The following is a 14,144-nucleotide window of genomic DNA, read 5'->3' on the forward strand; positions in this document are numbered from 1 at the left end:
TCAAAGTGTCACATAAACAGTAATCTTCTAAGGTATGGTGTTTACACAGAACTATACAAGACAGACTGCAATAGTATTGGGCAGACACTGATTCATTGACTAAGAAATTGGCTTCAAAGAGAGCCAGACACCGCGTTAGATTGGTTAAACAAATATAAAAAAGAGAGCAAAGAAAGAAACAAGGCAGCTGCGCTCTATTGAATACGATAATCCATTCTTCAAATTAAACGAGTTTCATATAAAAGTCAATTTGAAGTAAGTGCTTACATTCATTCAGTACTGCTCTATTGTTTGCTTTTTAAACGACAGATCAATTCACTTGTAGTTTCCGACCACTTGTCCAAACAGCGGTTTCTGACAGCTGGATGGCAGCTCTTCGTTCTCGGCCGTCTGCGGACTCGCAGTCAGAACGCTCTCCTCGCCGCCTGGCGAACAGGTCTCGCCCACAGTGGCGCTCACGGCACTGCGCTGGCCGCCGGCGCGCCACAAAAGCTGCTCAGACGTCTCCAAGAGGGCAGTGGTCCCACTGCCGCTGAAAGCCAGGGAGATGGCCCTTCTGTCCTCAACAGCCGCTGTTCCGACGCATGAAGGCGTGGCCCCTGACCGGGAACACCATGTCGACGAAGGCGAGGGGCCCCACTGTGATCTGGCTGGGGCCCTGCACCTTGAAACCAGACTTCCGGTAGAAGGGAACCAGGAAGTCTTCGCACATGAGCACGGCGCGGCGGACGTAGGGCAGGCAGCGGAGGTACTGCAGGTAGCGCCACATGAGGATGGAGCCTTTGCCCTGCTGGCGGAAGGTCCGGTGGACCGCCAGGACGTGGATGTGGACGGTGGTCCCGTGGGGCTTGTGGAGGGTGAGGGCGTCCTGGGAAACGGAGAGGGAGAGGAGAGGTGTGAGAACAGGTAAATGATGCCCCGCTGGGCTCCAGATGGAAAGTTTTAACTCGCTCTGCTGTTGGGAGTCAGATAGTTTTTCACTTGTGCAGATTATGTAACTGGAATTGATAAACCTGCTGACTTTATTTATGATGCTTCTCTATTGTTACACGTTCTGTCATCCTATCGACACTCCACTGTTCAGCAAAGTTATCGCTTTAAGCTCCAATTCATCTCTTCCTGTGGGAAACAAAGTGCTGGTGCTGGCCACCGGAATCACATTTGGGAAAATAAGGCAAATAAAGTTGACACACGCTCTTTGGAGCTTGAAGGATGCGTCAAAAACCTGGTTTTGAATTTAAAAGAGTTCAATTTGAACTTGACACACTGTGACCTCTGACATCATTGGTTTCGTTGTCTTCAGAGCTCCATTGGACTCTGATCGTGCTGTGAATCTGCCCTGGCTCTCGAGTACGTCCACACATTTACATTACAACTGTGACATTAAGATTTGTATATACTGAAAACATCCACCACATTCTTTTGCTTAATTACCTGTATTTATAATGTTCTGTATCAATTATCTTTATATTTCTATGTCATGCTTTTGAACTTTTCGTGTCGTATTATTCTTGATTGCAGATACAGACATCTGCATTGCAATGCATATTGAACAAGCATGTGAGAAATATCTCTTTTGAACCCGTCTACCATTTTCAGATTAGAAAAATTATTAAATGTATCACATTTTCCTGAGGGCCCTTCATCTCGCTAGTACTTGAATTAGAGGCCGGAATAATGCTGACACTTGGGCTACTCCCCCCCCCCCCCCCCCCCCCACACACACACACACACACACACACACACACACACACACACACACACACACACACACACACACACACACACACACGTGGATAGTGACATTTAAGTGGATCTGTGGAACAATTATCCTTGCCCACTGAATTTCCCAAAGACATCACACTATAAATATGCCTTTTTAAATCTTTAAAAAATCTCTTCTGTTAATCTAATTTGAATTTAGTTACTTAGTTTTGCATTTCCCTGGACGGTAAATCACCGTCCAGATGTCGTCCGCTCTGTCTTACCGTTGTAAGCCTCTCCTGGTCCCACAGTGAGCCGATGACGAACGCTACCAGACGTCCCTCCTCGAACCAGCCAAGAGACAGCTCAGGGCACAGGGTGAGGAAGTGACGCACCTCGTCCAGGTGGAGAGGACACTCACCAGACACTGAGATGAAGGCTGTGGGGAGGAGGAGGAGGAGGAGATTAGACATGAAGATACCTGGATGTGGGAGAAGTGGACATAAAAGTTTCCAACTATCCTGACTATTATGGGAAGGCGATGAGGAGATAATGGATCACACCAGGGGATATTATAACAGGGTAAAGACACCTGAACCCATGTCACCTGGAAAGAGTAAAATGACAATGTAAAATATGTTCATTGAAAAGAAGATAAATGTAATGGAGGCTATCCTTCCCAGAGTTATTATCAGTGAGTGTACGTTTCTATGTGAGGGTGAGAACCTGAGCCGAGGCTGCTGCATATTGTTCCCGTTTTCCCTTTAATTAAACGAAGGAACACGTTCCTGTGTGCGTAACGGCGCTGTCCTGAATTTGCTAAGACGGCTATGAAAAGTGCTGCAGGCCTAATTCAGTAAAGCAGGAAGAGTCTGCTTACCTTCTCTCTCAATCTCGAACACGCTGATGGCATCCTCCGGGCTGAGGGAGCGGAACTCGCTGGCCGGCAGCGTGTGTCGGCGGCCCTGCGACATATGGAGCGGCCGCATGAACGGCACTGCGCCCACCACGGACATGCTCTAATGCTTTTGTTGTTTTCTTTGTCAAAATGTTTCAAAGTAAAGCAAACGGGACTGTCTTTCTTCTGCGCCGCTCTCGCCTTTAACGCGATGGAAAAACTCCTCGTCTCAAACTCTCGGACCGTGCGTAACAAGAAGCGCGCGAAGACTGAGCGGAGAGCGACGCGCGCGCAGTATTTATACCCTCGGTGCGCAGGAGCGCTTGATTTATAACCCCGAAGCGAGCTGGAAGACCAAACCCCCCCTCAATTCCCTGTGAGTAAATTGAACAATAAACATATTTAGTCGGGGTCAAGAGGGATATCGGTGAGTTGAGAATTATCCAAGTCATGCCACCAACAGACCTGTAGCAGATTTACTTTACCGGTCATGTGTTGGTGGTCTGACAGCAACATGTTAGCGAGCTATTATAACCTCAGGTGTAACAGCACTCACCTGTGTTAAAGTGAGAGACAGAGTTGGAAAGGTATGAGCTATTCTGATTGGTTAACCTTTAATGTCAGCGTCATTTAATGTGAGAGGATTTGTTTAACGGGCCACCTTAAGGACTCGACTCACTCTTCATGTGACTTCCCGGAGGGAAACTTTCCATTGTCCCTTTAAGTCGAGCTCATGGTTTTTGTGCACGTTTTATTTTCCAGATCTGTAAGAGGATTACGGCGCGTGTAGTTTGTTTGTCACCTCTTCAGGATAAGCTGCGCGTGTACGTCAAGAATATCAAGAAGCAACAGCCACGGTCCTCCCTGACTTCACGCAACTTTCCCACAAGGTTTAGTTAACAGAGGCTGAAGCTGCAGAGCTCAACGCGTTACTGTCAGGTGTTGTTTCGTGTGCAGGAGAGCTCCTAAACACGAAACAACACCTGACAGTTAAATCATAATTAAACCGTTTAATTCAACACAGACGGACACCAGGAGGGTCACGAGGCTGAAAGTAATCTCCATCTCCAGATAAACATCGAGTTTAGTGTGCGGAGCTTTACCAGGCACGCTATTTTATATTTTAGGATATGAGAGGTTTCAAATAGTCTCGGGATCAACGTTTTATCAGGACTCTCAACATGTTGCCCTCAGTCATGTCGAATTTTTATATATATATATTTATTTATGTATAATATATATTTATTTATGTATAATATATAAATGCATATATTTATTTATAAATACGTATATATATGTATTTATATATGTATAAATATATAAAACCCATATATACAAATATATATTCGTTTGAATCCACTGTTGAGAGATTCATAGCGGTTTAACAAATTGTGGAATTCCCAATTTCATGTTTCTGTTGATTGTTACATATTTTTAGTCAACAGTCAGTCAATTGAGTCAGGCTTGTCTTACAGCCAACCAGAATGTGTTTAAGGTTTGCTGGAGACGGGCAGAGTGGGCATGTTGGGTCTTCTCCGTACCATTGGTGAAGGTTACTGGGAGATGGCAAGACATCATACGTTGCTCGTAAAATGAAGCTGGTGTGAAATGCTTCCATACTCCACAGCTCCTTCCAAGAGACCTTCCTTCTCTCAACTCCCTCCCACCTCATCCACTGTCCCTGTTTCGATTGGGAGACAGCCTTTGCGCACCTTGTTGCCTGCTCTTGCCGGCGCACCTCCTCAACGACCAGACCTATGCGCTGAGATGGAGCTGCCTTGTACCAAGATGGTCTGCTCTCTCCGAGGCCAAAGCCTCCTCTCCCCTGTTGCACAAGGCCAACGATGTGACGATGCCTTAGATCTGCCTTTGCCTGCCGCGTAGCTGCGCTTGCATTCCATTTCCTCCCGGTCGCCAGAGTAGGAGCTGTTTGGGCTACACATGGGTCACGGGATTCTGTTAGTGTCATTTCCAGCCTTACTTTGGAGCACTTGAAATCCTCTGTAAGACTGGACACAGGCAGCTCCAGAATGCCTCTTCCATACAGCCCTATGTTGCTGAAACACCTGGGAAGACCCAGCCACTTTCTGGCAAACGAGCTGATCAACCTCTCCAGTTTTTCAACCTTTGAGATAGGGACCTTATAGATGGTAAGAGGCCACATCAGCTGGGGTAGGAGACCGAATTGAAGGCACCAGAGCTTTAACCTGTCAGGAAGTAGGGACTTGTCGATACTCTCTAGGCCGCAGATTGTGTCCTGCCTAAGTTGGTCCACTTGATCTTTGTCCTTGAGGTTAGCATCGTACCAGCGCCCCAAACTCTTCACTGGCTTCTCGGACACTGTTGGAATGGGTTCTTCGCCGATGAAAAAGCGCTGCTCTGACAGCTTGCCCTTGATAACTGATATGCTCCTGGACTTGCTTGGCTTTATCTTCATCCGGGCCCACTCAATGTTCTCCTGGAGCTTTTTCAACAGTCGTCTTGTGCATGGCATGGTTGTGAGTGTGGTCATGTCATCCATGTACGCTCTGATGGGAGGGAGACGAAGACCAGCTTTGAGCTGCTGACCTCCTACTACCCATCGGGAGGCTCGGACGATGACCTCCATTGCCATGGTGAAAGCCAGAGGAGAGATGGTGCATCCTGCCAGGATCCCTATATCCAAACGCTGCCATGCTGTGGTGTACTCCTCAGTTGTGAGGCATAGCTGGACGTCCTGGAAATAGGATTTGACAAGTGTGGTGATAGCCTGTGGGATGCTGAACAGGTCAAACGCAGTCCACAAGAGACCATGAGGAACAGAACCAAAGGCGTTTGCGAGGTCCAAGAACACGACATGGAGATCTCTTCCCTCCTTTTTGGCAGCCTGGATTTGATGCCATATCATGTTTGTATGCTCCAAGCAACCAGAAAAGCCTGGAATCCCTGCTTTCTGCACTGTTGTGTCGATGTATTTGTTTCTGTCTAGGTACACAGCCAGCCTGTGAGCTACTACGCTGAAGAAGATCTTGCCTTCAACGTTTAAGAGACTGATGTGGCGAAACTGGCTGATGTCAGTAGCGTCCTTCTCCTTAGGGATTAGGACGCCACCGGCCCTTCGCCAAGCTGTTTGTATTGTTTGTTTCTGCCACACCACCTTCATTAGCCTCCAGAGAAAACGTAACACATCTGGTGCGTTTTTATAAAGCCGGTAAGGGACTCCGTTGGGCCCAGGAGAGGATGCAGCTCTTGCTCGACGAACAGTTCTTTCCACTTCACTCCACTTTGGAGGACATACGTCTAGCTGGTGTTCTGGGGGATGTATTGGTGGCATATCCGGTGGAAGGGTGATCTGTTCACACCGGTGGCTATCAGTGTGGATTCTTTTCAGATGAGCTTCAAGATCTTTCCTTGTTGTTATGAGTTTGCCGCTCTTCTCTTTCGTGAAAAGACTCTTTACAAACTTGAAGGGGTTTTTGAAGAAGCTCGATCTTGCATGCTCCTTCCTTTTCCGCCTCCTCCTAAGATTCTCAGCTCTCCTCAAAGTTGCCAGCCTGTTCTTGATTACTGCCTGCAGCAGGTTTATTCCCTCCTTCTCCTCCTCTGGGGCTTTCCTCCACCGCTTCTTCAGCTGTCTTCTCTCCTTGACCAGTCGCTCAATCTCCTGCTGTCTCCTGGACTTTGTTGGGATGGTTGATGTTTTTTTTTCCCTTTCTCTGTGATTCCAAAACGCTCAGTACCATAGCTATAGATCAGCTCTCCCATCTTCTCCAGCTTTTTAATTGCAGTTCCCCTCATTTGTTCAAAGAGTTTGCTGATGCCTGTGATGATTGCTTCCCACTCCTTTTTCTCACAGGATTTAGGCCACTTGATAAGTGGCTTTCGCCCTGGAATTTTTGTTTCAGTTGCGAGCTGAGGTAGGCTGGGCTCAAGGGGCCCTGCTGTGCTTGGCTCCTCTTCCTCTGGACCCGGGGGATTGATGTCCTGCAGACTTTGGTTTTTGTCCTGCTGCTGAACTTCCCTTGACTGACTCGACTTGCTACGTAAGAAGTAGTGGTCGATGCGAGGTCCCTGTCCGACTTCCTTCAAGCACCTTTTTCGACCTTGATGTATTCTAAGGCCTGCATAGGAAGTTACTTTGGCCCAGCCACAGCTGCACCTCTGAAGCTTGATTCCTGGAGTAGTAAAACAATATAATTTAAAGACAGATAGATACATAAACACCAGAAGAAATATATAACAACTCAATATCTATAGAATACGCAACATACCAAACCACTACAACTAAAATATAAATATAGGATAACATGCAATGAGGCTACATGGATACGTTGAATAGTCCTTTTTATCAGTATTTGCTTTTATCTTTCCCCCGCGTGTATGATTGTAAAGGCAGAAAAGAACTGTAATTATTTTTTGGGGTGGATTTTCCTCAAAGCTCTTCTCACACACACTCACACAAAACATAAGGGTGGTGAACCTGGCCCTGGAGAAGCTCCAGGGTCCATATCACCGTACAGTGGTAGGACGGACACACACACACACACACACACACACACACACACACACACACACACACACACACACACACACACACACACAGTAGGTAAATAATTCAAATAAAACTGTGTGAGTGATAAGAAATATAAAAACAGATCCTATACATTCAATGTAATAAAATAAAAACAAATCCAAATCAATTTTGTTTAAAAAACATGATCATTTTTATAATTGTTCAGGGAACTCACCTAACAACTCTTCATTATATGTACGTACATTGTTTGTGGTTAGTTTTAAATGAATATATGTAAACAAATAAAAAGCCATTTATAATCACTGAAGAACCAAGTCCAAAACATGAGCAGGTGCATCCCAGATTGAGGCTCACAGCGCCGCTCGGTGGTGAGCGAGGGTACTGCGTGATGACGCGCGCGCACTGCGCTCGTTACGCAGCGCTCCGTAGCGACGTAAGCACGTGCACTTCGCCGCTTCCAGGTTGCTTTTTTTTTTTTTTCATTCCGCCGTCATCCTCGCGCTCTCGCATCACTCCCTGACAACAGCAGCGATGGCGGAGCCCGTAGCATCGGCGGCCACGACGGACGCAGCAGAAGCCTCTCTGAGCCCGGGCCTCTCTCCGCTCGCCAGCCCGGTCTCGGAGCCTCCATCCCTGGCTCTGTCCCCCACGACGGACGGCTCCCAGCGGCTGCTCTTCTCCCACGACCTGGTCTCCGGGCGGTATCGCAGCTCAGTCCGGTTCGGCCTCGTCCGGATGATCCACGGCGAGGAGGAATTTAACTCGGACTCGGACATCGACGATGGCGGAGGGAGAGACGGCGGAGGAGGAGGAGGAGGAGGAGGAGGACGCGTCCCGTGTGGCTCGGACACTGAGAGCGCCGTGGACAGCCCGAGTCGGCCTCTCTGTCGGGGATTCGTCCGCGTCCAGTGGTACCCTGAAGGAGGGAGGCAGGACATCAAGGAGACAAAGGTACCACAACGTCTCCAGCTAGCTAACGCGGTAACTGTTGACACCCTTGTCCCGACGTGGGGACTGCGCCGTTTCTAGCTGCATGGTGGTTATTTTTTGGGGACGAGGTTCACTTAAACACATCTCCCTAAAACGCACCACCTAGCTCTCCAGCTGGCTAGGCGTTCACGCGCACACGCTAGCTAGCCATGTAGCTCACCGCCTCATGCCGCGCAGCCGGTGTTTGGCGCTAAAGGGCTAAACACAGCCGCTAAACGTTATCACACGCACACGCGTGGCCGGACAGGTAGCGGCCTTCTGTCTGTGCGCGTGTCCAGGTCCTTCAGCAGGTGCAGGACCCCGCTAGGAGCCTGTCGAGTATCTCGTCCATGACTCCTTGTAGTTCCTCTTCAGGGTGTGACTTGGCCAGAGACCAAGCGTCGCCCAACGCTGTAAGAACAGCAGCGCTTTCTTTCCATCATGTTTCTCACCTGAAACACACCTGCATGTCAAACCAGTCCAGCCTGTCAACTTCAGTGACTAAATACCAAACTAGACATTTGAAGATGAAATCTACATCATTCGTTGCAGTTCCTGATCCATATAATTTCATCACCCTGTCCCAATGTAGTGTCTTGTGTTCTCTTAGGTTTTCTAGGGATGCAACTAATTGTTATTATTATATGAATTAGTCAGCCAACCAATTATTACTCTCATTTAGGAAGAGTAAAACCAGAAGAAGACCCTCACATCTGGACTGTAGACGTTAAAAGCCCCATTTAGGGTTCACTCTGTTCCAGAGGTACTTGGTACTTGGATCTTCAGATGGAGCACTTTTGCCGGTGCAATCTCAGCAACTTTGATTTCTTCTCCAACAAAACGAACATGACGGGCATCAATAATTAAGAGCGTATCAAAAGGCAGTGTCAAGTTTTTAGGGTGATTGCCCCGGCCCACTTAGAGGCACAGTACATCTGTTGTTTCATTTAGCACCACACCCCGTGTTATAGCGTTACATTTCTTTACATTTTTGTATTCTTCAACCAAATAATGGACGTAATTGGAAAAGTGCATGAATCCCCCATCATCTGTATTCTCCAGGGCTTCTCTACTCTTCTCCTGGGCTTTGTGGGAACGGGTCAGAGGGTTTAAAAGAGGACTGTCCTGGAAGCGGCTCATACCAGCTTGTTTTAGAGACCCGGGATGAGACCAGAAGGAAGCCTTTTTGAGGGCCTCGCTTTGTCTCCTGTGCTAAACGAGTAAAGTTCTGGCGTGAGTGTCATTGAACCCTGTGTCACAACAAAGGCTCAGTGAAACAACACAACTCATAGACTGCCCATGCTGCGTCGTTACGAGCCGCGTCCCCAAAGGGTCTAGTATGCGCTCGTGGATTTTTCTCTGCGCTGGTCCTGTTTATGTTGTTGATTTTTCTAGGTTTACCTCCACCACAAGCCCCCCGGCTCAGCGGGCTCATTCCTGGTTGCGTGTGTCCTGTGAGCGCGAGTTTAATCAATAATTTATGATTACTTCCTGCAGTATGCAAAGTTCGACATCTTTATGGTTATATTCCTCAAAAAAGTTTGACTTGTATTTATTCAACACTTGGGTTAAAACGTTTTCCCTCAGGAGCAATCACTGGTGCGTAAAATCTGGCGCTCTTGTCCTATAAAGGCCAATAAAAACAGAATATGAATCCAGTTTTCATCTGTATCGTGCAAAACATATTTTATCTTGAGGCCAAAACGCTGTGTGAGCTCTGTGACTCTTCATGAACATACAGTGACACGAGGTAAATAACGACCACAGAAACCCCACACAGGCACACAACATGGTACAACGTTGCACTGTCAGTGAATTGGCTGTTAGCAGTAAATCCTGAGTACTTTACATTGAATCCGGGGCGCCATCTCAGGGTCACTTCCTAGGGACTCGGCCGCCAGCTTGTTGCATCAGCCGCCGCTAAAGTGTGTCAGACTGGAGTTCCACCAGCGGCCTTGAAATGGGAACATGTCTGCCGCTCACTACTTCACTCTTCACACATCGCATTTCTTTTGCACCCTATGACATCTTAATAAGTATCTCCAGAGGAAGGAGAGGGGGCTTAGATCCGTATCTCGGTGCCAGTATGAACAGGGACACCTCGGGTGTCGTCTGCCGCGCTGCTTGTGGTTTCACCGCAAGTCCGTCAGCAGCATGGCCGACTTATTTTCATTACCTGAAAGGCTCCAAAGTGGCGGTGAGCGAGCATCCAGAGTGCTTCCCTTGTCTTTTCCCCGTGTGGTGCACTCGCAGTATATTAACAGCTTGTTGATGAACTTGACATTGTGGCCTGACGTGTTTGTGTTTCGCACTTCTGTGTCGGTACCAAGAGTTCTTTAACATGCAGCCGGTGTAGTGAAGGATTTTCTGTACTTTTGAGCATCGCAGGGCTTTGGTTACCATGGCACCCAATTCAGAACACATTTGATCCTCACTGATGATTTTGATGCTCATTTTCAGTGAGTTTTTTTTCTTTTCTCATTTAGTTATTAATTTTTACTCATGGTAACACATTCTAAACCCAACGTGTTCACGAGGAGAGATGATCTCCTTAATAACGCGCCCCGGTCGCCGGTCTGCGTTACACACAGAGCGCCGTTACTGCAGCACAACCTTGGAATTTTCCTCCAAGGACAGAAGTGCGCTGCAGCAGCAGGTACCTGTCGTCGGATGAAACGTCGGTGCGCCGCGTGTCTGAAGATGTTCCTGAATCCGTCACTCATTTGGTAACTGGAACGCTCATCGGTGCTTTTTCGAAACCCTGAAACAAGGTAACTCCTGGCACGCACGGTACGGTGACGCAGCACGCTGCCGCCGATCCGTTTGGGCCCTTTTGAGCAGGTACAGCGCGAGGAGGAGGCAGGTGTGGTCAGGTGACCGGAAGGGCGCAGCAGGTCTGACTGACTGACTGCTGACTGTACTGCAGAGAGAGACCCGGTGAATAGAGCGAATTAAAGTGAGGAGGCCGGTGTAAGAATTGTAAAGTTGATTGAGACAAAAAAAAAATTATTGAATTAAAAACGTCACCTAGAAATGAAGTAAAAATAAAAAATCTGAAATTGAATCAATGTAAAAGGAAGGACAGTTATAGGTATCAGATGGTGGTAATGTGCAGGGTTTTAAACCTTGAAGCAGCCCCACCTGCTGCTCTCTGAGCCGTTTTAAATGGCCAGCCTCCTCTGGCTCGCTGTCTGAGGCCGAGCAGCAACACGGCTTCATCCTGTTGCGATGCCCTCACGTTGGCAGCTCTGTGGTGCCGTCCCAAAGCCGCCCTTTCCTGGACACCGTCCCCATCAGATTACGGCGACTAATATATTCTACGAGGCTGCTTGTGGGTCCATGACCCCGCTGTCTCAGTTAAGATTTAAAGAAAAGGGATAAAAATCTACGTTTTGTAGTCATTCAGTTACAAATGACACAGGAAGCCATGGACAAAAAAAAGATATATATTTCAAGAAAACCTATTGAGGCTAATGCTTTATGAAGTGAACAAGGAGACTCCTAGAGTTGCTGTTGCTTTTATCTTTACCTTTTTATTGTGCTGATACCTTTTTTTGGTTCTTGTTTTAGCGACACCACCTGCTCAGCCAGTCGGATTGTAACTGCAACCATCTATCATCTAACCTTCTGTGAGCTAAAACAATTCAACATGACTTTATTGCTCTTGTCACAGTGGAATGGTCTGTTTTCCCGATTTTGAAGTTTTATCTGCTGATAATAAATCTTATAGAAACTCAAGGAAGAGCACTGTAGGTGCTGGATGCTCCGCCCCCTGGCCTCGCCCATCTTCCCCGGCTCACGATCACAGACACAGTTTTCATTCCTATCCAGGCATCTCCAAGCACTTAATTCATTAAATGAATACCTTACGAAATAATAACAATGGCCTTTAATTACAACAGCAATGTGTATCATTAGCCTGTATCCTGTAGCGCTTCATTGCCACTATATCTAGCTAGCAAATGACAACAAGCCACCCATAGATTCTGCTCCAGGTTGGCCTCGTTCACGCCCAAAGACGAGGGGTTTGATTGTCTGTGCAATCCTTCAGCTGTTTGCTCAGGAGCCGTCTGCAGGTGCTCGCGGTAGGCTGGCAGACGTTGGTGTAATCTGGGCCACGGGGCCGCTGCCAAGAGACCAGCAGCGCTATGGAGGGCACAGCCATAGTTATGGTTGTCGGACAAGAATAAGAAAAGCAGCTCCGGTGCCGCATTGCTAATGTTTTGTCCGATCTGATGGAGGCCTTCAGCCACAGGAGTGGTCACAGGAAGGGTTTTCATGGCTAAAGTAACAGGGCTTTTACCAGAAAGTCCTTTTTAGTGGCTGAAAGACATTGACATACATTTTTGCACTGGGGTCTAGTTTAAGTTTCATTCTGTGTTTTATTTATCTCTGAATGTGCGCGACCCATTATTTGTCCCTGGATGTTTTTGCACCGTTGACGGTGGACTTCAGGCCATGTTGGCTGCCTGTGTCGATGGATACACATCTGCAGCATCATGTCGGACAAATCCAAGCCTGCGAAACATTTTCCCAGTGGCACCACTTCTTGTTACTGCTTGGTGGATGATGTCAGCAGCTTGTTTTTACAGGACCTCTGACATGACCGGCCAGAGTCCCCACCCTTTTTTAGGTTACTCTTTTTCGAGCCTCATCATCTCCTCCCCCCCCTTCCTTCTGATCCTGCTTTCTCCCCCTCCCCCACTCCTTCCCTCTCCTCCCGTTCACCTCCTCCTCCCCTTTGCGTTAACCTCCTTCCTCTCCTCTCTCAGCGTCCCAGCAGACCAGTGTTGGAGAATGTTGACGTAATGGGCTGCTGACTGGATGGTCGTCCAGCTCCTGCCCTGAGATAATGGATCTCATTTGATCCTCTCTTTCTCTGCATAGACCACACACACACACATGCAGACACACACACACACTCTCTGAAGTGACTTGCCGAGCCGCATCCATCCCACTAGCCCTCTTTCCTCCCATCTCTTATTTCTCTCTCTCTCTTCCTCCCTCATCTTCTCATCCTCCCCTTTTTCCTCTGCAGTATTGGCCCTGCCCAGTTGGGAGTCTGTCTCTTTCTCTTTTCTCTCTCTCTCTGCTGTGTTTGCTGTGCTCCCGTCTATTTCTGGCTCTCCCTTTTTCTTGTTCCCTCTCTCCTTCCATCTCTCTCCTGGGATCCGTCTCGATCCCCCACTTGTTGGGCTGGCTGCCACCTCCTCTGTGCCTCGTTCATTTTCTCCCCCCGACGCACCCGGGCCTCCTCCTCCCCTTATCCATCTTCCTTCCCCCATCTGACTTTTCATCAGTTTCCTCATCTCCGCGATTTACTCTCGAGTATTCTCCATCCTTCATCTCCCACTCTGTCTCCATCTTATATTCTCTGCCTCTCTGTGACGGTCTTTCCCTTTTTTTAATATTCTGCTTGTTTACACTCATTTCCCTCCCTCCTAATGTTCGGTTCTCTGTGTCCTTCTGCCCTTAGTGCCTCCTCCCTTCTTTCTCTATCTTTTATTTTCTTCCTGTTTTTGGTCCTTTTTCACTTTGCCAAACTACAGCTCTATATCAGATACTGTTTGCTATTAGTCTGCTTGTCATTCCCTTGCGGTCTCCGTGGGTAAAAGGCCCTGTATCTGCTCTCTCTTCAATAGAGCTGTGCACCCTTCCCGTGTGTCCGAATCAATAGTCAGACAGCACTGTCCGGCAGCAGCGAGGAGATCAGGGCGTGAGGATTGATTGAGTTGTTTGTTGCCATCTCAACCAACGTTGCAAGGACTCGCCGTTGATTTAGTTTTTAGCCTCATCCCATTTAAGCCGATACGTTTTATGTGATTCTTTTGGTAGAATTCAGATGGAAATGTAGCAAGAGCAGATATTAGGATTATTTCATAAAGATCTCTGTCCTTGCGACAGTAAGTCACTGTCAAGTGTGACAACCTCTTGCTTTATTTAGTTTAGATTAGTTTAGATTTAGTGCGGCATCATGTTGGCCAATGAGGAAGTCGTGACAAAGCAGTTCTCCTGACCAGTGCTCTCTAACATGCGCAACGCACAAAGCCCTGAGGGGTT

General features: G+C 47.7%; 2 protein-coding genes across 2 annotated transcripts in view; one reads left to right on the forward strand and one right to left on the reverse strand.

Annotated features, from left to right (window-relative positions):
- Positions 1-562: 562 nt before the first annotated feature.
- On the reverse strand, positions 563-2,720 carry aanat1 (arylalkylamine N-acetyltransferase 1; the record flags this gene model as incomplete). The annotated part of the gene is made up of 3 exons (XM_079220074.1): positions 563-868; positions 1,989-2,143; positions 2,585-2,720. 3 exons carry the CDS (start codon positions 2,718-2,720, stop codon positions 563-565), a joined length of 597 nt encoding a protein of 198 aa, XP_079076200.1.
- A 4,926-nt stretch (positions 2,721-7,646) lies between these two features.
- The window catches only part of ube2o (ubiquitin-conjugating enzyme E2O), a gene marked incomplete at both ends in the record, with an annotated part of 33,702 nt that continues 27,204 nt past the window's right edge, over positions 7,647-14,144 (forward strand). The window contains one exon of the mRNA XM_079219815.1: positions 7,647-8,066. Within this exon, the coding sequence (XP_079075941.1) occupies positions 7,647-8,066 (420 nt within the window). The remainder of the gene's footprint in view (positions 8,067-14,144) is intronic.

This window comes from Taurulus bubalis, assembly GCF_910589615.1.
Source record: "Taurulus bubalis genome assembly, chromosome: 6".
Taxonomy (NCBI): domain Eukaryota; kingdom Metazoa; phylum Chordata; class Actinopteri; order Perciformes; family Cottidae; genus Taurulus; species Taurulus bubalis.